Source organism: Ornithodoros turicata, chromosome 9 (genome assembly GCF_037126465.1).
Source record: "Ornithodoros turicata isolate Travis chromosome 9, ASM3712646v1, whole genome shotgun sequence".
In the NCBI taxonomy this organism is placed as follows: Eukaryota; Metazoa; Arthropoda; class Arachnida; order Ixodida; family Argasidae; genus Ornithodoros; species Ornithodoros turicata.
Window position 1 is genome coordinate 35,522,193 of NC_088209.1, and position 21,864 is coordinate 35,544,056.

Sequence of the window (21,864 nt, forward strand, 5' to 3'; positions counted from 1 at the left end):
AAAAGTGGTGTCCGCGAGGAATCCGGGATTATAAAGTTAATGTGATATCCACTCGGAAATGCCTTCCAAGAAGAAAACACCAAAACATTTTCGCAAAATTCGTTCGTGTTCTTTTTTTCATAAAACATCAAAAACATCGAATTCGAAACCAACTGCCAGCTTCCGGTTGAAACGGCCCTTCCCTGCTTCGCCTCTTCCGGTGACATCACTGGCATTGCCAGCGAGATTCCCAATCACTTCGCTGACGGCGTCTCCAGGCTAGTTGCGATTCGATACCACCTGAAGTATGAATGAAGATGTTTCTATCGACTATTCGGCAGCAGATTGCGTGTCGGAAGACGGACAGCCTGCCTTCATAACCGACTCCAGTGACGTCGGTCCGCATACTGTAGCCTGAATTCAGCCGGGAGCGCGCAGCCGGCTGCAAAATCCGAGTAAATTTATTTTCTCGAATGCTTCCGTCTGTTTCAAAATATTTCGGTTACATGTATTTCAGGCACCCGCTATTCCGATCGCACCTTCAGCTGCACTGCTTTTTTTGTCCGGCCACCACCTTTAAAGAGGGCGCGGAAGGCTAGTTTCATGACGCGGTCCAGTTTTTAATGTAAACTCCATCCCACAAATAGGGAGTCAAGTTAAATGGGGAAGGATGGGTCCATCCATCGATGTGTGGCGTCTCCTGTAAAGCGTGCTTTCACCGCAGTGATACGATGTACACAGGAGAAGCTGCCAAGCATTATGTCTCTCCCTGGCATGTTTAGTGACCGATTGTGACGCGATAAAGAGAAAAATGGGGGTGTAAGTTACGACGAAGTCGAACTGGCTACCCCAGAAAAAAAAAAGATGAACAAGTTCAACATGTAGCGGTCGAATGTAACGTTGCTGCGCTGCTATAATGTTTCAAACATGCATGAACTGCCCACCTCATCACAGACCCAGATTAGGTCCGCGTGCGTGTGAGCGTTATTTCTAATTGTTATGTTATATTCTTATGTTGAACAATTCTGTGTAATATATCTAATTATTATGTTATATTCTTATTATGTTGTACAATTGTGATTGGCACTGCTTCGTTGAGTGCCACACACTTCACAATTGCCAGTACAGCATCCACATTCACCACGTTATTTTGTAAACCTCACTCCCCTCTGTAACGCTGACGCCCTGAGGGTATGATAAATAAACAAATAAATAATCGAATGTGACAATACTGAAGCGGGTCCTTCAGGTTTGGAAGGCAGTAATGCAATATCGAAACTGAAGAAGGCCGAATCAAAGCGGTCCCAGTGTGCTTCGTTATGGTTAATACTCATGAAACATCTTTGCAATGTTGAATACTTCATCTATTTTTGTATTACGTTTTTCTATGGAAGTTCATGGGATAAAATACCGCATCTCTATCTACTACTAATCACAACTTTCTCCTTCATAATCGTAGAATGACGGCTACGATTACTTCGCCATCGACCTCCCATATCAGGGACTAGTCACGGTCAGCAGGCCACTGGACTACGAGACGTCCAAGTTCTACTACCTGGTCGTCAAAGCAACTGTAAGTGCTCTATAAAAATTGGCCATAAGGCCTTCCACGGCCTCTACTCTGAGACATTAGGCGTCTTCTTTTTTCTTTTTTTGTGAAAACTGAAAACGTTTCGTTCTTTCTGCAGGATAAAGCTACGAATCCAGAGGAAAGATTATCCAGTACCACGACGCTGACTGTGTACATTGAGGATGGTGACGATCAAGACCCCAGCTTCGCGTACGACGGATGTGCACGTGTTGGTCGCAAATGCGTCAACCCGGAATACAGAGTTGACGTCACAAGTGGTGTCAATGTGAGTCTCCTCGTTACGGAACTCATCTGCTACAAGCGTAAAGTTTTTTTCTCTCTCTCTTTCCCTCTTCGCGCCTTCTAGACTGGCATCCTCAAAATCCACCCAGAAGATATCCGAGCAGAAGACAGAGACTCACTCAGAGCCAGGATACGTTACAGCTTCGTAAACGGTAATATAAAAAAACCTGTACTGCTTGCGACACACTTGTCTGTAATCTCGAGATTGTGGTGCAACGATCCCCTATCGGCAGTATCGCGCGCGAAGTAACCGTACGAAAATCATTTTCGAGGGGGGAGCCCTGTTCTGCTTGTGCGCGACACTGCCGATGAGGTAGCGTTTTAATACGAGCTGGAGATTACAGACAAGTGTGTTGCAAGCAGTACATCTTACGGTTTCGGTCAGTCACGGATTCCCTTCTTTGGAAACTTGGCATTTCTCGTCATCATACATTTTATTTTAAACCTTGACAATTAACCGTAGCCCGCTGTTGCTTTTCACTTGCACTTTTACTTTTGCTTTACACACTTTTTTCTTTGTTTTTGCTTGTCTTTTACTTTTACTTCATCTTGTCTTTAAAGGCTGCCTATGAGTTTCACGGGAGCAGATTTGCTCCCGTGAAACTTTTAGTCAATTAGAAGCCAGGTTCAAAAACACTTTGATTGATTAAAAAATAAAAGAAATGTGGAGATGTGAGATCCGACAAAGTCGGAATCAGCCTACTCCAGAACACGTGAATAAAAAAGGAAGTAGATAAACCAACCCCAAGATGACGAGAGGCATAAAAGAGAACAAGCAAAACTGATTTTTCTTTTCCACGGAACTGCATCACCAAACTTTTTGCACCACATGCCTTCTCGCATCCATTATCTGATATTGCCTCTATTTCCTACGCCTACGCTATATTGTAAATAACTTTGTCGTACCTGCCTTCACTTTTCTTTTCAACCATGTTCCTCCATCCCAGGTACGCCTGCAATCTACCATAATTACTTTGCCATTGACCCGGACAGCGGCTTCGTCCGACAACTTCAACCCGTCGACCGATCGGTGGGAAAGAACTTCGTCATGGTAGTTAAAGTAAGATTACCACAAATAATATTTCATTTCAAATTGAAATTCTCTACCGTGGAACGGTCAACGAGCCATTCCTCAGCGTTACTGCACAGCGTTGCCTGTTAACCCTCTTCCAGGCAGAAGAGGCGACGACAAGCCGACGGTTTGCCACAGCCAAGCTGACCATCTCAGTACAAGTCGTTGACAGCCATCCACCCGTAGTCTCAGCGTCGGCCGTCGAAGGGTTTGTCGATGAAAATTCTCCGGTGGGAACGCGCGTGCTTTCGGAACACGGCAAGCCGATATACTTCAGCGTCACCGATCCAGACATTGTGCGTTGATAAGAATCCCATTGATAAGAAACCGATCGTCCAACGGCCTATAAAAAGACTGCCTTTTCGTTTCAGGCCGAAGATGACCCCGTTCCGGAGTACGTGTTCGAGTTGACGACGACAGCGTTCCAAGTGGACAATAATGGCGTCCTCGTTGTTAACGAAGGCGATTTAGATAGGGATCCCCCTAACGAGAGCAGATATACCTTCCAGGCAAGTGATAAGGAACATTTGACTACTATACGTCTCAGTGAATCACGGTGAAAAATTTTATCCTGCGCTCATCGCAGGTCGTGGCTCATCAAAGGGAGAGTGCTCCTGGTAAAGGAAGCAGTGCGCCTCTTTCGATAAGCGTCAACTTGAATGATGTCAACGATAACAGCCCTCGGTTGCCCACCTTATCTCCTGTGACCATTCAGGCGGGGGAAGGTGTGAGAAACGTCACGCAGGTATATATTTGCTTTATTACTGGCCTTAATTTTGTTGCTATTATTAAGTAATTATTGTTTTTTCACTATTATTTGTAATTCGACTATTTCTTGTAGCTTTGTTTCCGTGACTTATCCCGTTTTCATCACAGAAGCACGCCATTAGGGAGTTTTATCAGATCGAGAGCGCTCCATGAAAACGATGCGACAAATCAGAGATAAGCAAAGTGATGTAATCCACTTCAAAGGAATCAGGCCATTGGCTTATCATGTTTCCGGAACCGTTATCGTAAAGACCTTCCGATATTCCCCCTATTTTCTCCCTATTCTCTAAAGCGATTTTCTCTGAAACGTAACGCCGTTGCCATCTTCTCTGAAACGTTACTCTCTAAAACGAGGCCTGCTAACGCTAACGAGGCCCGCTAAACAGATTATCTCTGGTCCCAAAGAATTTTTCAGAACTATAGTTCCCCCACAAATGTCGAGCTGAAATGTGGGGAAGGATTTTGTTAGTAATGCGCTAAACATTTTCTATGTATTATTTGTCGATATCTAATCTTTCCTGTGTCTTCCCTATCGAAAATTACGCAATTAGCTCCGCAAATGCGCTCCTCAAATCACCAATTTTCGCTTAAAGTTTCCCAACTACTGTCATTGCACGATGTAGTGCGTTCTGTGGAGGGTTTGGATAAGTAAATAGTGCGCTTGCTGATTCTAGCAAGTTTCAACTCGGAAACTTTTCCGAGTCCAATACAATGAATTACCTGTCGTTTAATTAAATATGGATAAAATTACTTGTGCTTGACAAACGTTCCCTACAGGTAGATTTTTTTGTTGCGTGCTTTTTATTAAATCTTGTACATGGTTACTGAAACACCTTGCGTATTTCATGAAGATGCGTCACGGGGTCTATTGAATATCCTTTCATCTAAGCCCTACGTCTCTATTGATTTCTTTTCTCACCTAACCTACTTGCGATGAAAAGATAAAAATACTCAAACTACTACAAGCTTTCTTGCAGTAGTCTGCATTTCGTCATGTACAAGAGTGTACCAGACTCATTTCGCTTTTGTACCTGACGAAATGCAGACTACTGCAAGAAAGCTTGTAGTAGTTACAATGTTTTTACCTTTTCATCACTTGTGTTGACCGCACTTGACAAAGTTTCTACATTCCCCGATTGCTAACCTACTTGCCTATATAATAACCTCGCCCGTCCTTCCTCTACAGGTACAAGCCCGTGATAATGACGAAGGCGAGTTTGCCAAAATCATGTACTCCATATACCACGTGTCCAACAATGGACGCGACAAATTTCGCATTGACCCCGACACCGGACGTATAGAAGTTGTTGGCAAGGTCAACTCGGGCGAACAGTACAGCATCACGGTGCAGGCTACAGATTCCGGCGCCAGGTAAACAACGCAAAGCTATGTGTCACAAAGATGGCAATATGATACTTTTAGTATATATAACCATTGCGATCACTATGTAGGTTCGTTCAAGGAATTCAAGACGTCATCGTTATACCCGGACCCAACACCGGCGGTCCCGTGTTTTCGAAGGAGTCGTACGAGGCTCAAGTCAGCGAAGGAGCTTCCGTGGGGTCGGCAGTCGTCACGCTTAAGGTAAATGGCCTTTTGATACTACGCTACTTTGCTACTACTGCTTTGATACTACTTTGCTACTATAGGTAGCGCAGGGAGAAATTATTCCCACCAAATGGCTGACTACTGCAATCTACGAAGCCAGAGAGGGTATAAAGAAATTAAGATGAGAGAAATGTAGGGAGCAAAGTTGCGTGTCACGAAATTAATATGTGAAGGCATTGGAACATCTGGGAAATCTGAAACTAAAGGGTGTCATATTTATTTATTTATTACCTACGCTGTTCGGTAATAAGCGTCATCGTACATTGGTGCAGTCTTCCGAGGCTTCATAAATGGAAGTGTCAGAAGGGATGTGGTTAACATTTGAATGGAACGTATTATCGAATACAACATTATTCAACATTTTCTGCATTATTTGTCCCACCGCTACATAGCCAGGAGCCTGGCGGGGCGAAATATCCTGGAGCGAACTTTGAACGTGAAATATCGTTTTAGCGTTAGCGTGTCAACATTTCGCCTGCACGCTAACACAGTCAGGGAGAGCCGTACTGCTTCGTTGCTTCTCCTGCATACACTGCTTCAGTGCAGTGAAAGCACGCTTTACAGGGCACCGCCACAGCCCGACTAACAGACACGCGCTTTGTTTGATTTCACCTCCTATTTATAGAATCCATTTTGCACTAATATAAATTCTAGACAGTTCTAGCAGTGACAGGACAAGTGATGGGAAGAGACAGACCCTCATAGCTGTTTTAAAACACACTTTGATTCTCTCTCTCTCTCTCTCTCTTTTTTCTGCACTAGAGCAGGTTGTCGTCGAAACCAGAGCATGTATGTCGTCATTTTTCTTTCCGTCACAAGCTATTGTTCACGGCATCCTTAGTGATAGGGTTGGTTAGCTGACGAATTAGGCAGTTAAATCATCAGTCACCTAGCTAGTGCCCTAACGAAGCCAGTTGACATAGTTTGAATCAGTGCTCCACTTCTCCTCCGCAGTTTTTCTTTTTTTTTACCCGAAGCCATCATAATCACGCTGCGGTAACCAAACCTTCTCTCTCTCTTTTCTTTTTTTTTTTTTTTTTTTTGAACAGGCCCAAGACCCTGAAGGAGACGACGTATCTTACAGTCTTACTGAAGGTGACGAAAATGGGGATTTTGTCATCGACTCGCTCAGGTAAGCTACGTGACGTGACTTTACTAGAACACTTTGTCCACCTTCCAGACTTCATGAAAGTCTTCATGAGGGAGTGCATTTTTCATTTCAGTGGAACTGTGTCTGTGGCTAAGCGGCTCGATCGTGAACATACCTCATCTTACACATTACAAGTAAAAGCGGAAGACAAGAACAGCTTGGTAAGTTCAATGGAACATCACCATCGAAGATTACTCGCTCTTCACGCTCCCTTCCTTTTTGTAGTTCAACGTTGCGTCTGTGCATATCAGCGTGACTGACATCAATGACCAGAACCCGGTGTTCGTCCAAGACAGTTATAATTTTTCAGTCGAAGAAGGCAAGAAAGATGCTGCAGTTGGAACCGTACAGGTATGTAACACACCAAGAAACTTTCATGGAACTAAGTGCATTTGCAGCACGGTATCCGGATCGGAACTCACGAAATAAAAAATACATTCTCTTATAGGCTAGAGACGAAGACATCGGAACCAACGGAGAAGTATATTACACAATTTCAGGAAATAGGTAACTTCCACTGAATATTTGAAATTATTTTGTGTGTGTGTTATGTAAATGGTCTTGCTTTATGATGCCTTTCCTTACGACCATTTGCAGTGATTTCGACATTGACGCGGAGACTGGCGAGATCAGCACGCGCCACGCGCTTGACTTTGAGCGCCAGAAGGAGCACGTGCTCGTTGTGACTGCCAAAGACCGGGCACCGGATGCCCGGATAACCACCGTCAGCGTGACGGTGAACGTGGTGGACGTGCAGGATGAAAAACCATTCTTTGAGAGAACCTTTTATGAGGCATACGTTCCCGAGAACCAGGATAACTTCGACATTCTGACCGTCAAGGTACTTCTGGACATTTCCTCTTATCATTACCGTATTTACCCGCATAATTAACGCACTTTTCTTACTCGCATAATTAACGCACTTTTCTTACTCGCATAATTAACGCAATTCTTTTACTCGCATAATTAACGCAATTCTCTTACTCGCATAATTATCGCAATTCTCTTACTCGAAAACGTAAAGTCATGGGGAGAGGGAGCACGTTAACATCGCCATCATCGTGCATTGAAAAAATGGTTAGGAAGCAAGCGAGCTGGTGAAGATGATGCATAATGTAAAACCTCGAGACTAGGAACACGAAAGGACAGACACAACACGAAGTCTTAAAAATTGAGACTTCGTGTTGTGTCTGTCCTTTCATGTTCCCTAGTCTCGGGGTTTTACATTATAAGTGCATTGGCCTTGTATGGGAACGTCCCGCTTACGTCAGAGTGTGGCAAACTCTATACGGAAGCAGGGACGATTCGACACAAAATAATTCAGCTTGATTACGCGTTCATTACGTCGGTAAACACGGTACTACTTTGAAAAAAAAAAAAAAAGAAACATTGGCGGTGTAATAGGGCCATGTTTCCGTTTTGATTATTTCTCTTCAACGCAATCTTTCTCCTGCTTTATTGAAGGCAACAGATCCCGACACAAACCCCAGCATCACCTACGAGATTCGGGAGGGTGATGCCACTCTATTCGCTGTAGACCCTGTCACAGGCGTCGTCCGTACCCTCAAGGGGCTGGATTATGAACAGCGGAGCAGCCACACGTTAGTGATGGGAACCATGGAAAATAAAGACGACGATGTCAAGGCTACTTGCACTGTGCGGGTCGCAGTTGAAGTATGTGCTCGCTATACTTCTGCGTGTATAACTTGAGTGTCTATGACGTGTGTCACTTTCTTTTAAGGATCGGAACGACATGGCACCACGTTTTACAAGCGTTCCCTTGCCGATCCGGTTGCAGGACACAGTTCCTCTGGGCACCATCGTTACGACGGTCATGGCAACAGATGGAGACGGTTCTGTAGGTTTTCAGAACCCACGATTTGTTCAATTTACAGTACATTAATACTGGATCTCTTTTCTCAGCCTCCTGGAAATGTGATCCGATACGAACTCAGCGGTCAGGGCCGAGCTCCTTTTTACTTTCTTATCGACAGCACGAGCGGGGTGATCACCGTGAAAGACGACCTCCGGAAAGAGCCAGACTCGGAATACAGAGTTAGGGAAAACTCGCTTGCCTTCTATTCTTCTTGGTTCTTATAGGAAACTTCTTCTTCACAGATTGAGGTTCAAGCGCATGATCTCGGCGACCCCTCGTTAGCTGCTACGGCGGTCGTCACGGTTTACGTGGAACATATTGCCACAGTGCCACCTGACTCCGGCTTAGGATTTGCGGATGGATTTTACACGTATGTCCCCTTCATAGAGCATGGAAATCTATTTTTTTTTTTTTTACATCACTGTGATTCGCGGTCGTCGTAAACTAACTGGGTCCACCTGCTTCGTTCCAGGATCGAGCTTCCGGAGAACGCACTTGCTAACACATTGGTCAAGACTTTGCCGATCATCAACAAACCGCGCGAGAACTTTCCAGTAGAGTGCCAAATCGTAACGGGAAACGAGAAAGGTAACAAATGACCCTCTAATTATTCTTGCGTACTAATAACGTTATTTTGTGTCGATTCTCGCAGGCCATTTCTACGTGCTTGACAATGAAGCACGCGACTGTGAAATACGAGTTCAAAACCAGAATCTTGATTACGAGGAACAGAACAAGTATCTATTGACGGTCCACTTGAACACAGTTGGCGGCATATTTGGTGAGTGTGAACAATACATGTATCGGACTCATTGCTTTGCGGCTTGCACCTCATCCTCACCAACGCTCACACAGGCTCGGCGAGACTCACCACGCAAGTCGCGATTCACCTCTTGGACCAAAACGACAATCGTCCCGTCTTCATGATTTCACCAATGTACAGTCAATTGACGCAAAATCGCTACATCGCTGCGCTACCATACGACGCACCTGCCGGAACTCGATTCCTGCAAGTCGTGGTACGTTCGGTTAAATTGGACAGCCACTTGAAAATGTTTTTAATGAGTTTCTCTTATATTGTTGGCCTGATGACTCCGCTTTTTCTTCAGGCCGAGGACCTAGACTCTGGATCCAACGGGAAAGTTATGTACGACTTGTCTCCGGACACAGATCCCGACGGAAAATTCCATATCGAGGCGCATACGGGTTACGTCAGCAACGTCAAAACGTTTGAAGATACAGAGGGACTTCAACTCCCAATCAAACTGACAGTTACGGCAAGAGATAGTCCAGACTTAAGCAGCAGGTCGCTCGCGCAGTCAGTCGATGTTTACGTAAGCGGCCAGTGAACAAGCATGTTGTATTCAGTGTTTTCTATTGTGCTATTACTAGGACCGTTTCAATATTCTATCCCTGCAGGTTAACCTCATCAACGATGACAACCGCGTGATACTTGCTGTGGCAGACGTGTTTCCAGACAAGGCCTTGCAGCTGAGAGACCATATCGTGAGGTACTTTCAGCGTGTGTGTTACAAATAACGGAAATAAATTCGAGAAGCATAAAACACATGAGAATCGCCACGTTCACAGTTATATGTATCTGCGTTCCATTGTTTCTTATCTCTCCAGCATCGTTCAGCAGCAGACCCGTCTCATTGCTGGTGTCGAGAGGGTGGTTGCACTTAAGGTTCTTCGGAATAACTCTATCGTCACGGATTCTTCAGGGTGAGTTTGTTTCTTGCCCTGATCCCTCTGTTTGTGAGTTTTACTTGTCCCTCGAGAATTCAGTTTAGTTTCTCTCGAAGAATTGGACACAGCTTAGAGACGTGTCTCTCTTGGTACGTGACTGGTGCACTTCCTTTACAGGAGTGACATATGGTTGCACCTTGTTGATCCCGCAACCCTGAGAATCCTCTCTGTCGGCGATCCACGAGTCCAAACGTAAGTAGTCGTTCCACCCGATCTACCACAATGGGACGGCACATATGTATTTATCTCGATAAAAATGTCATTCGGCCCGAGGTAAGGTTTCGTTGTGTTGCTTCCCAGATTGGTATCTGAAGGACCTCAACAGCGATCCTTCCTCGACCACCTGTCCAGAAGTCTGGGCATCAATGCTCAGCGACTCAGGTCACCTTACGTGATCACCACAACGCCACCAAACATCGTCCATCCTGTTAAGATCAGTGGTGGAGATTCCAGTGACCTAGGTGCAGCGCTCATCGTTTTGGCCTGCATCATTGCGGTGCTCGGCTTCGTTGGGATAGTATACCATTGTTGCATGTGGTCCAGGTACGTGGTACGAAAGACACTGAACATTTCGTGTTTGGTGTTGCCCTGAATGAAGTCTTACTTGTGTCCTCGAACGAAATTCTGTCGCGGCATATCTGCAGGTACGTCGCGAACAAAGAGCGCCTCAAGCGAATGTGCATAGCTCCTCGTTACGAACCAGTCTACGCGGACTCGAGTCTGAAGGAATACGAGACACAAGTGAGTGTAGTCTTCAGAGACAGTCTTCGTAATGTGACAGACGGCATTAAACGCACTCTACCTCCACCATTAGGTACTGCAGATGAGTGTACCCGTGGACGAAGGAAGCAGCTACCGAGGGCCTCCGTATGGGATAAAGAACATTGAGGAAGTGGCCTACGTGAGTCGTGGTCTGGTAAATGGGACTTCCTATGATGGTGGCTCCAGCTCGCCAGTAGAGGGCCCTGCCAGCTCCATTGGAAACGCGTCGACGGCGCGTGTGGGCAGCTGTGTTTCGGCGTTTGATGAGCCACTAGGAGCTACTACCAAAAATCCGCTCTATGAAGGGCACGAGTAAGTGTACCAGTTCAAATTGCTTCTTGGGCACAACGATGTTTTGTACGATGCATGTTCGATGCCCGGTGATCGCTTGTCTTAACACCGAAGGCTCAGTGGCCCGTAGTCACCCACGAGCCATCAGGAGAGAGACATCTGTTCGTAGCATAGGAATGTCAACAAATGCAAGATCGTGTGTGCAATATACACAGGGGTGAAGAAAAATGGCATTGCGACATGGTCTGCAACGATAACCGCAGTATTTCCCTTGTGTGATTTGACCTGATTGGACGCGTTCGGTTGTGTGATTTGTCTCCTCTCATGTCCTTCATCAGGTAGCCATTTAGAGTCGTTTTGTAGTAAGCTTCAACCAACTGTGGCAGACAGTTTACAACGCAGAAAGTCAGTGGCTATGAATGGTTTCCCATGCGGCTAAAGGCGGTTCATCTTCATGGGTCCGGCTGCTGAAAGCGTAGCTCTGATTGGTGTCACTCACTAACGAGTACATGAACTCGATTAGCGATAAGTTATGTTGAACCGGTCTAGCACAAGGATATGCCTTTGCCATAGCTTAGATTCAGTAAATGGGTATTTAACTGTTTTACTCGATTATGTGCATTTTTTGAATGCTGCATATCTGCTTCTCTGTTTCAGTTCGGAAGAAGAACAACACAGTCGCGAACAAAGAGGACAGCCAGCGCATAAAAATGGCCTTACTATGTTACATCCTCAACCAAATGGCACTCCAGGCAGGAACAGACAGCAGTTTATGAATGGCGTGGAGACGACAACGGAACTATGACCTATTTATTATGTGTAAAACTGTACATAATAGCGACACGTTGATGGTGCCATATTCTGCTGCAGTCCAGGGCAGAGATGGACGCGAGCCAGAACTACTACATGGTTGTTTGGAACATCACTGAGAAACAATAGAGACCCTCGAAGACTACGGTCAATGCAAGAGAGACACGTTTGTGCCAATGGGGATACTTGTGCTACATTCCATGGTAGTAGTGGAGATCTGCCGTGTGCGGGGTGGGCTACACATCCACGACAAGATAGCGCGACGCTGTTCTGATCGGAGTAAAAATATATATTTCACGTGAGAGTGGGTGAGGAACTGCACCAAGTGCAACGAAGTAGTCGCCTGTTTGCTTGAAAAGTTTTATGCGATAATACGACGACGACGTTCTTCTGGTTTCCTGTGTGTTCTGGTTCCTGGACAGGGGTTCCACAAGAGGAAACATTACCAGTGGATGTAACTAGGTGGCCGCTAAGTTCGACGATGCGTTATATAAATTGCAATATAGGTATCCGTGTATTCACACGTGGGCGACATTCTACAGAATACTGCAGCGTAAGACGCCCAAAACGTCATAGCTTCCTGCTGCCAGCGTCATGCCTTTTTGCGCTCTTCTAACCACGAGGAATATCCTGCGGCTCAGCCACAAGATATTTCGTAGCAGACGACAGGGCCGACGGTGTCGTCTGCTACGTACGCAGCACGCCACAGCCGATATTCTGGCGCTGGTGCGAGTGCTCAACATAAGACGCGACAGCACTTCCGCCCCATGAGCAGCTTTTTGCTTTTTCTTCCACTAGAATATTCTTTGGGGATGTCACTCGTGTGAATACGCGGTGTCTGCGATTGTGGAGTGCACACCCGCTGCGAAGCCACGAACAGCTTCTCGCTACCAATACTCATAGTGGTACGACAATGAGGTTTGTGTCAATAAACGAAAAGACGTGTTCAAGTTGTTCTGTGCCATGTATGTAAAGTTGTCGCCCACATACAAAAGCGAAGACAAAGAAAGAAGAACGACTGAGGGTGAGAGGGGAGATGAAATGTTATAGCCAAACTAAGGTCGGCTTGCTATTCCTAAAAAAGAACGAAAACAAAAAGAAAGACTAGAAGAGCGACGAGGAATCATTTAGTGTATGAATAAACAAGTAGACCCATTAGTCACTGTTCCCTTATACTGCTCGCAGATAATATGACCGCTCACAGTACGCCGATAAGTCTCATGCTACTGAGGAAGTTCAGTAGCGTTCCTGTCGAGCCACTGTGTTGTGTAGGGCCCAGAGAGGTCGATATAGGGCAGTATATCTCAGGCGAGCTAGGCCAACACCTTCTAGATTGCAGAAGGCCTGCGCCCACGTGACATAGCGTCACACAGGAAGGCCTACTGTGGATGCTGCTATGACGTCGATGAAAGAGCGAACAAGAGAAAAGCTCGAAGCAGCTCCCAAAGCTCACGCAGGCCTCCGTGAGTGGGGTAGTGCGCAGACCTTGGGCCTTCTACTATCTAGGAGGTGTTGGCTAGGCGATGCCGGAGTACTTACGGAGTACGGAGGTCTTATATCGCTGGCAGCTGATAAGGAGGTACATCACGTCGATTTCTACGTTGCAGCTGGAACAGATAGGAGTGTTCTTCTGGCGCGTACCCTCCTAGATGCCTGTCCTCGGATAACGTGGTCCATCGTTAGGTCTCTTGACCGCAGGGAAGTGTCTCTAGCAACGTCCTTCTTTAAAAAAAAAGTAAAAAGACGTGTGCTATTGATACAGATGCAATGTACGTTCAGTTGAGCGCGTCTTCCCGCAGCACAAACTTCGAGTATTTCCGCGGAGACTTGAATTGTAGAGGCTGAATCATCAATTAGGACCAAGGGCTCCCGACCCCTCAACTGGTGCATTGTCCGGTCAAAATATATGCGAATTGAAAGAGAGATCTTGTGGCCTTGCCAAATCCTTGCAAAACTGCCCCAGAAAGTTCCAGGAGCACAGAGCGCATGAAGGTTTTCCAGTCGTTCTTGATGAATGATGAGGACTGATAACGTTATTTATGCTGACATAATCATGTCCTTCAGCTCCAAAATCTAAACTACGCTCGAAACATTCGACTATTTTGCAGTGGTGAAGACGACACAGCGTATCAAAATCTGATTCTTGTCGCGAAAGCTTTATAAGCGGTTATTCTTCCATCATTAGAAAATGGGTGCTCGGTGTGGAACCAATGTGAGAAAATATAGATTCAAGAATAGAAGCAAAAATGGTGGGCAAGGTGCGGAAGTACGGCTATATGGTTCACCATTCACCATATGCCATTCACACCATGCAGCGTACACCACCATAGAGTTAATATAGGGCGTACACCATGCATGGTGCGGCGGTGCGGCTAGTACGGCCAGTGGGGCTCTCATGATGCCGCCGAGTTAAAAGCGCCGCCGACAGACCTGACGTCGGCGCTGCGTCGGCGGCACGCGGTAGCGGGCGGGGCGAGTTTACGGTGTTTACGGTTTACGGCGTTTACGGTTTGCTCCGTGGCGTGGCTGCGTGCCTGTTGTTGGTGTTTGGATTCAAGGATCCAATTTGTGCGAGTGATTTGTTCCTCCTGCAGTTATTGAACTGTTAAAGTGTGCGCTGTTATTCATAGTTGTACATTCAGTGTATAGCGTAGTATAGCGAATATGGCAACAATTACGCTAGTATCGAGTAACAAGTGTTTTGGCGGGCTGCAGAAAGTTTACAGCCACTTGAGCGAAGTTTTGAAATGCACAATGAAGTTCGCGATATATCTTCCACCAAAATCGGACGAGTCCAAGGTACCACTCCTATACTGGCTGTCAGGTAAGAAAACAGGTCACCACGTACTGAACAGAATTGTCACAGTGTGTATATGCTTATTTGCAAGGATTGACCTGCAGTGAACAAAACTTCGTTCAGAAAGCTGGAGCGCAGAAACACGCCAGCGAGTACTCTGTTGCAATTGTATGTCCTGATACGAGCCCTCGTGAGTACAATCATAGTGTTCCGTCTTCGAACCAACCAAAATTAATACAAATCTCTTTCAATATCGTATTTGATTTCATATCTTACATCTGCGCTTCCCTCTTACGCATGCAAATTTTTGTGAAGGAGGGTGCAATATTGAGGGAGAAGATGACAGCTGGGACTTCGGCAGTGGTGCTGGGTTTTATCTAAATGCCACTCAAGAGAAATGGAAGACTCACTATAGGATGTACGAATATGTTACAAAAGAGGTAAGCAACTGTACCTTACCATTTTTTGTTGCTCAGAATATGTTTGGTCGTGGCGTTTTTATATGGACTGAGCATGGTGAATACATTTGCCTCCTACACATTCAGAATGATGCCTCAGTGTATCGATATAAATAGCTCCTTTCCTCTTTTGGTAGCTGCCAGAGATTGTAGCGAAAAACTTTCCTGTGGACACCACCAGGCAAGGGATATTTGGACACAGGTATAAAACCATACTTGTTCTTTCATAGCAAAGCCTACCAGGTTTAGTAACGGCATCGACAAACTAAACTGTAACAAGAGAGCGTGTGGTTGATGTGTGATTGCTCATCTTCTCTCTCTGTTTCGACATGACGAGAAATACAGAGTAATATTGTAGCGGAATTAGAATCGGTTCTCTGCCAACATTTACAACTACCCTCAGTGCTGCCTTCTCTGAAATTCCGTTTTACGTTGCAGCATGGGAGGCCATGGTGCCCTGATCTGTGCCTTGAAGAATCCTGGAATGTACAAGAGCGTATCTGCTTTTGCACCAATTTGCAATCCTATGGACTGTCCCTGGGGGAAGAAAGCGTTCACAAACTACCTGGGCACTGATCAGAAGGCCTGGGAAGAGTATGACGCCACTCATTTAGTTCGCAGATACAAGGGCCCTCCTCTCACATTTTTCATTGATCAGGTACGCAGGCTTGTGAGAAATTGTCTCGGCATGTGTACAGATATTGGGAGCACCTAATTTTACAACCGTATTTCAAACATGAAAAAGGCATCACTTCTTTGGGTTTGAGGAATGGGACAGGTATCATAACAAAGTGGACAGTGTCACCCGTCTTGGTCACCCAACTCGAGAGGATGTCTTTTTCCATGTGTACCCCAGCTAGATCCCCTGATCGTACTTTGTTCATCATGTGTTCAAAGGCTTTCGATGTGAATAGCCCTAAACATATGGGGCCCTTTAGGATTGATCCAATGCATGAAACTTCGAGAAAGCAATCGGGTTGTGGTAGTTCATACAGTAGAAGAAATAGCTTGGGGTTTTTTGTTATTCTGCAGAAAATGCATGTAAATAGCACACCTCTTAACATTGTAGAACAGTAGATGGTCACGACCCATGATTTCTACCTGTTACACTCAGGGGACGGAGGATGGCTTCCTCAAGGAGAAACAGCTTCTTCCGGAGAGACTGCTAGAAGCAGCTCGGGAAAATGGAGTTGCTGTCACCCTAAGGATGCAGGATGTGAGGACATCTTTGAGTTTATGTTCCATGAGGCTTTAAAATTGATTTCCTATTCTCACAGCTTGATTTTTTTCTTTTTTTTTCTTCCAGGGTTATGACCACAGTTATTTTTTCATTGCTACTTTCATTGAAGACCACATCATGCATCACATGCAATTACTCTAGAAGTTCCGCAGATGCAAAAGCGAAACGACAGTATGTGGTACGGTGGCTACTTTTACTATGTCCCAACTTGCCTATGTCGTTTGTACAGAAAATATGGTATATAACATTGCATAAAAATATTACAGTTCACTCAGTTGTGTTCTAGGATTGCAATTTTTTTTTTCAAACTTTTATTACCAAACATGCTCTCATATCAGTATATAACGCAAAGAAGTACAAAATATGCTTCGTGGCAGGTCGTCGGGCCTTGTTTACGAATTCTTCTGTGGTACCTTAATTGTTATCTGCAATGTTTCATTATTACGTTAGCACTTGAAATCAACAGCGCTTCCTTGCATAGCATACCGTTTTGACTTCCACATATTCATAGATGCCAGCGTAGCCCCTGAAATTGGAATTTTACAAGTCAGTACTCTTCACAGGAACCATAGCAAGGAGAAATTCAGAAAGCAAAGTAGGTACAGGAATGTGGTTCCATCTGTTAACACACAACCACTGTCGCAATGCGGGTTTCCTGCCCACTAAACTTTGCATTTGGATAACATTTAGCATTTGTTCAGTTGTTTATTATACAGTGTCTGTTATATAACCCAGTCGAGGTCATGTTGCCTGGAACAGTGATGACAGTAGAGTCCATGTGTAAAGCAGCATTTGTTCCGTTCTATTCTGCTAGTAGAAATAAGTCTGGTAAAGTGTGTGACTGCTACGGTACCTATCACAGTGGTGTTGCTGCAAAGACATCTATATTTACACTAGCGCCGTACCGAGTCGTAGTGTTTCCATAGTGGTATTTGAGATGCATTTGGACGTGGGCAAATTGTATCACTTACAGCTCCCTTCCGTAGCCAGACATCTTGAAACCTCCGAACGGTGTTTGTGGAAATGTGGCATCGTAGCAGTTTATCCTGTAAAATGTTTTGAAGCATGCTACTATTACGTGAGACACGTCGTCTGCTACGACTGGGTCTGTATCAGAGGTGTTGCACCCAAATTATCGCAAACTTCAGAAACTCCATGCAAGAAATATCCAACCCAACATATTCAGATCAGATTTTTTGTGTAAATATTATATCAGGCGTGCATTGAATAGTTCACACAAGAATGAAAGATCCAAGGTCCAGATCTCTTTAGTGTACTACATCATTCTGTGAATGCTGCATCGAATGATGTGCCATGCCTTTATCCAGGAAACTGGATTTAGAGTACACAGGACATGACTATCTCGTATTGCCAGTCTATAGACTTACCAGACAGATCCTGCTTGCACACCCTGAGCAAACATCATTGCCTTATCCATGTCCTTGGTGAGCACTCCGGATCCAAGGCCATACTGTGTCCTGTTGCAGCGTTTCACAACTTCATCTAGGGTCTTGAACTTCAAAATTTGCTGCACGGGGCCAAATATTTCCTCTTGCGCAATGCGCATATCGTCGGTTACATCGGAGAAGACTGTTGGTTGCACAAAGAACCCCTTCGAGTTCGGGACTGCGTCACCACCGCATTGTACTGCCGCTCCTTGTTCTTTACCAGACTTTATGAGGTTCATGATCTTCTTGAACTGTTCATCATCAATCTGAGGGGCCAATTTATTACGCTTAGTTTTCAAAATGCCGTTTAATACAAAAAAAATTGACGTACCTGTGGACCTTGCACAGTTTTCTCATCGAAGGGGTCTCCTACAACACGTTTTGCAGCTAGCGCGGCTGCCTTAGCAACAAATGTGTCGTAAATGCCTTCTTGCACAAAGGTTCTAGTTCCAGCACAGCAGCATTGCCCCATGTTTGGAAATACAGCATTGTGGGCTATTTCCACAGCACTATCCACTGGAAAGATCAGTACCCGTATGTGCATGTTCTACGTATGTGGAACTTCTTTCGGTCGTGCATACTCACAGTCAGCATCATCGAAGATGACCAGGGGGCTTTTGCCTCCCATTTCGAGGGTCACTCGTTTTGTGTTCGACCTCCCCGCTGCCTCCTGGATAAGCTTACCGACCTGCGTTTTTTTAAAGTGTCGCGGAACAGTTGACCAACACGATTAACGGCGACGTAGACCTACCTCCGTTGAGCCAGTGAACGCGATCTTGTCCACTTCCAGATGACTGGCGATAGCAGCGCCAGCTGTTGGCCCATAACCTGGAACGATGTTGACAACTCCAGGAGGAAATTCTGCCTCTTTGAGGAGGCTGGCACAGTAAAGTGCGGTCAGGGGGGTTTGCTCTGCAGGTTTGAGTACCACAACGTTGCCCGTCGTCAGCGCAGGTCCCAGTTTCCAGCACAGCATCAGTACTGGGTAGTTCCACTGCGGGCGGATAAGTACTATATTGCAACAATCCCCTCATACGAAACCGCAGCTGAACTGGAAGAGGGCCTACCGGAATGATTTGGCCGCAGACACCAATGGGCTCCAGTCTCGTGAAGCTCATGTGGTCTCCATCTGGTGAGTAGAACTCACGCTTAAAAACTAGGGATTTGCCAATCGAATCCGCGAATCCTAGGCAGAGATTCGGGAATCCGAATCCCAGTGCCCAAAACGGCGAATCTAATCTTTTGAATCCACCAACCACATTTGTTTGTTACCTTTTTCAAATTGGCGCCTCAGGACGAATCTACCGAAAGCCTCATTGACAGACGGGTATTTTCTTGTTTGTTTGTTTACATTGCTCTAGTCTAGACTGAAAGAGTTCAGGCAAAAACTGTTACATTACAAGTTTAAAAGTAACACGGTTTTGTTTTTGATAGTTGCTTAGCTCTATGGAAATAATTCAGACTCGAGAACTCGTGTATTTCTTCTAGTCGTTGAACAACATGTTAAATGAGTTACGTTTAAGAAGAATTATGCGGGGTATATTTTCTCCTGAAACTGCACTATTATTTAATTTGTTTTTTGTTAAACAAATGTATCATATTCTGCTTCAAAACACTTTTCAATAGTTTTTTTTTTTTCTGGCTTTTTAAACTCGTTTTAAAGAAAGGATTCGAAAGGTTCGAGATACACAAGATTCATGGATTCGGATTCCGATTCATAAAATTCTGGATTCGTCCCATCTCTACTAAAAACACTGTGTACGTCCCATTTTAACGCAAGAGGTATACATCATCAGGGAAAATCTTACCAACTGGAATGGTCTTCCCGTGAACCTTATCACTCCATCCTGCGAAATATCTGATGCAGTCAATGGAGCAGTCCATGTCAAACAACGCTTCAGCATACGGTTTTCCATTGTTAAGCACTTCTAAGCTCTGCAGTAAATGACAGGATTCAGTAAACTGACAGTTATGCAGTTTTTTTCGTGCGAAGCATAATTACAGCAAGATACTCCTTGTCACGCTCTATTAGATCCGCAAATCTGTTGAGCAGACGACCGCGCTTCGATGCGTCCAGTGTTCTCCACGTTGAGCCAAATTCGAATGCATTTCTGGCTGCTTTCACGGCCTTGTCAACGTCAGCCTGGAAGGTTTACAAACGTTATGCTTCATGCCTGATCTCAGCAGTGCAACTTCATTGGTGGAGTCCATATTTTGCCATTGAGTGCAGTGTGAGCCAAGCTAGCTTACCTTGTCACCTTCTTGGACCTGAGCAATGACATCTCCTGTTGCTGGATTCAGTACAGGAATTGTCTTTCCACTGATGCTGTTTACAAACTCATTGTTTATGAAGAGCTGGACATAAAAAATAAATTAGAGCTGATGGATGGCTGATGTGTGTGAAAAAACTTCACTATATCAGTTGAGCACAGGTCTTCTTCACTATATGCAGGCTCAGTATATAGGTATTCTACAGCATTTCAGCATTTAATGGTCATCAGTGGTCTAACATTCTCAGCCTTTCATAATTGCAGGTACAGGATTTTCTAACTTTTATGTGCATAGACAGCACCTTGTTGATACACTAAGAAAGCTATGCGCTATGAACATAGCCAGTGCATATAGTTGTCTCAAACTTAGAACCCCATCGCACGGACTAAATCCCAAGTGCATGTTTTGCATCCATTCGTAAGGGGGCATTTGGGAGAGTGAGGTACAGTTTTTTCAGGGCCGGAGGTCAGGCAGCATAAAAAAAAAAAAATTATCTTTGCTCCCCCATTTATGAGGCAAAATGGTGTTTGAAGGAAATGAAGGAATGGCAGCAAAACAATGCAATGTTATCTACATTTCGAGGGGGGGTGGGGCTCTGGCCCCCTAAGCCCCACCCAACCCCTCGCCATTGACGGAGGTCACTCTCGTACACAGTGCTGGGTTCAAAAACTGTGTGGTGGAATGGTAAGCCCCAACTACCAATGTGGGCAAAGGGACACTGGGAGAGCTACATACATCGAGGGATTACATATGGGGATTAATCCTCATATGTAATCCCATGCAGCTCCTCCCTGCCCTGGGAATCACTCTGTGAATGGATTAAATGTAAAGCTGATCCAATTTTTAAAAGGCCTCGTCGAAAAGAGAGAGAGAAAAAAAAGCACACGTCAAACACGTCTGTCGGCATATTTTGTTGCACATGTCTTATTCTTGCGTGGTGTCCTTTCCGATTTCAATTACCTTTTAGTGACAGTTCCTTGATTGACAAATAAACCCAAGGGGTCCTCAGTAAGGATAACAACGTCCCATATGTGATGAGTGAAGTACCTACTTGAGTGAACTTTATCTCTGGATTGCGGAGCGGTGCCATACCGGATGCTTAGCTACTTCACAGATGCCAGCCCGACAGGAGAACTGAAGGGGCGAGACGAGCACCCCACGGATGCCGCCTCTGACAAGAGGAAATGGGCGGAGCCTGCTAGGGATGATCTAGCGTCACGGGCCTACGGACTAGGGACAATATGTCCCTAGCCGCTCGGCGCTAGAAACTGCGAAGTGTTTTGTTACATGGCTTGTGTTGCAGGGAAGACATTGCTAATGAAAACATGTGGCGCTCCTCATAACTATCTAGTATTGTGTCCGTACAATTTGCAGAATGATACGTATTCCTGAAAATGCGGCCTGTTTCGGTGACCGACCATTTTGAATATTTATACTTCCAAGACGGTCGTGCGTCTTCGAATTACATGAAATACGTCATCGCTTTTCTGTGGGGATTCCAAGAGTCACTAAATCCAGACTTCTAAGAAAATTCCGAACCTCAGCGCTTCATTCACTTTTATTGACTTTTTATTCTTTTTTTTTTTTTTTTTTTTTTGTTTTGCGAATGGAACTGCGTGCATTCACCTTCTTTCTCCTTTCTGTTATACCAAGTGCGTCGAAAGAAGTGAACTAAATGCATTTTTCTTCCAACTTGACGTCTGACGGTGCGT

The 21,864-nt window shown here is 45.1% G+C and overlaps 3 protein-coding genes across 3 annotated transcripts in view; 2 read left to right on the top strand and 1 right to left on the bottom strand.

Moving 5' to 3' along the window:
- LOC135368764 (cadherin-99C-like) overlaps positions 1-12,882 on the top strand; it is a 56,356-nt gene extending 43,474 nt beyond the window's left edge. Inside the window, exons 8-36 of the mRNA XM_064602272.1 lie at positions 1,439-1,552; positions 1,668-1,835; positions 1,917-2,004; positions 2,800-2,912; positions 3,026-3,220; positions 3,296-3,433; positions 3,511-3,669; positions 4,879-5,063; positions 5,144-5,276; positions 6,350-6,432; positions 6,524-6,611; positions 6,676-6,801; positions 6,899-6,957; positions 7,048-7,291; positions 7,915-8,124; positions 8,192-8,308; positions 8,374-8,505; positions 8,569-8,696; positions 8,799-8,914; positions 8,979-9,107; positions 9,182-9,345; positions 9,436-9,660; positions 9,746-9,837; positions 9,956-10,051; positions 10,193-10,267; positions 10,376-10,618; positions 10,720-10,816; positions 10,890-11,149; positions 11,786-12,882. Of these exons, the coding sequence (XP_064458342.1) occupies positions 1,439-1,552; positions 1,668-1,835; positions 1,917-2,004; positions 2,800-2,912; positions 3,026-3,220; positions 3,296-3,433; positions 3,511-3,669; positions 4,879-5,063; positions 5,144-5,276; positions 6,350-6,432; positions 6,524-6,611; positions 6,676-6,801; positions 6,899-6,957; positions 7,048-7,291; positions 7,915-8,124; positions 8,192-8,308; positions 8,374-8,505; positions 8,569-8,696; positions 8,799-8,914; positions 8,979-9,107; positions 9,182-9,345; positions 9,436-9,660; positions 9,746-9,837; positions 9,956-10,051; positions 10,193-10,267; positions 10,376-10,618; positions 10,720-10,816; positions 10,890-11,149; positions 11,786-11,933 (4,125 nt within the window). The 3' untranslated portion in view covers positions 11,934-12,882. The remainder of the gene's footprint in view (positions 1-1,438; positions 1,553-1,667; positions 1,836-1,916; positions 2,005-2,799; positions 2,913-3,025; positions 3,221-3,295; positions 3,434-3,510; positions 3,670-4,878; positions 5,064-5,143; positions 5,277-6,349; positions 6,433-6,523; positions 6,612-6,675; positions 6,802-6,898; positions 6,958-7,047; positions 7,292-7,914; positions 8,125-8,191; positions 8,309-8,373; positions 8,506-8,568; positions 8,697-8,798; positions 8,915-8,978; positions 9,108-9,181; positions 9,346-9,435; positions 9,661-9,745; positions 9,838-9,955; positions 10,052-10,192; positions 10,268-10,375; positions 10,619-10,719; positions 10,817-10,889; positions 11,150-11,785) is intronic.
- Positions 12,883-14,381: 1,499 nt separating this feature from the next.
- On the top strand, positions 14,382-16,703 carry LOC135368766 (S-formylglutathione hydrolase-like). The gene is made up of 7 exons (XM_064602274.1): positions 14,382-14,762; positions 14,827-14,925; positions 15,051-15,175; positions 15,331-15,395; positions 15,632-15,851; positions 16,308-16,409; positions 16,500-16,703. The coding sequence occupies exons 1-7, from the start codon at positions 14,603-14,605 to the stop codon at positions 16,572-16,574; spliced, it is 846 nt and encodes a 281-aa protein (XP_064458344.1). The 5' UTR covers positions 14,382-14,602; the 3' UTR covers positions 16,575-16,703.
- A 5-nt stretch (positions 16,704-16,708) lies between these two features.
- On the bottom strand, positions 16,709-21,328 carry LOC135368765 (aldehyde dehydrogenase, mitochondrial-like). The gene is made up of 12 exons (XM_064602273.1): positions 21,204-21,328; positions 20,132-20,236; positions 19,884-20,024; positions 19,690-19,816; positions 18,949-19,010; positions 18,633-18,875; positions 18,467-18,569; positions 18,213-18,397; positions 17,822-18,147; positions 17,405-17,479; positions 16,920-16,959; positions 16,709-16,858 (listed from the first exon to the last, which is right to left on the bottom strand). Exons 1-12 carry the CDS (start codon positions 21,240-21,242, stop codon positions 16,826-16,828), a joined length of 1,479 nt encoding a protein of 492 aa, XP_064458343.1. The 5' UTR covers positions 21,243-21,328; the 3' UTR covers positions 16,709-16,825.
- Between the last annotated feature and the right edge of the window lie 536 nt (positions 21,329-21,864).

What these genes read in the sequence shown, in the direction of transcription:
- LOC135368766 (XM_064602274.1), top strand. Translation starts at nt 14,603, where the DNA reads ATGGCAACAATTACGCTAGTATCGAGTAACAAGTGTTTTGGCGGGCTG. An exon ending in CAAGGGATATTTGGACACAG is followed by an intron (nt 15,396 to 15,631) that starts GTATAAAACCAT and finishes TTTACGTTGCAG; the next exon opens with CATGGGAGGCCATGGTGCCC. An exon ending in TCACATTTTTCATTGATCAG is followed by an intron (nt 15,852 to 16,307) that starts GTACGCAGGCTT and finishes TGTTACACTCAG; the next exon opens with GGGACGGAGGATGGCTTCCT.
- LOC135368765 (XM_064602273.1), bottom strand. Translation starts at nt 21,242, where the DNA reads ATGGCACCGCTCCGCAATCCAGAGATAAAGTTCACTCAA. An exon ending in CATCTTCGATGATGCTGACT is followed by an intron (nt 18,398 to 18,466) that starts GTGAGTATGCAC and finishes TGATCTTTCCAG; the next exon opens with TGGATAGTGCTGTGGAAATA. An exon ending in TCTGGCTACGGAAGGGAGCT is followed by an intron (nt 16,960 to 17,404) that starts GTAAGTGATACA and finishes TTCCAATTTCAG; the next exon opens with GGGCTACGCTGGCATCTATG.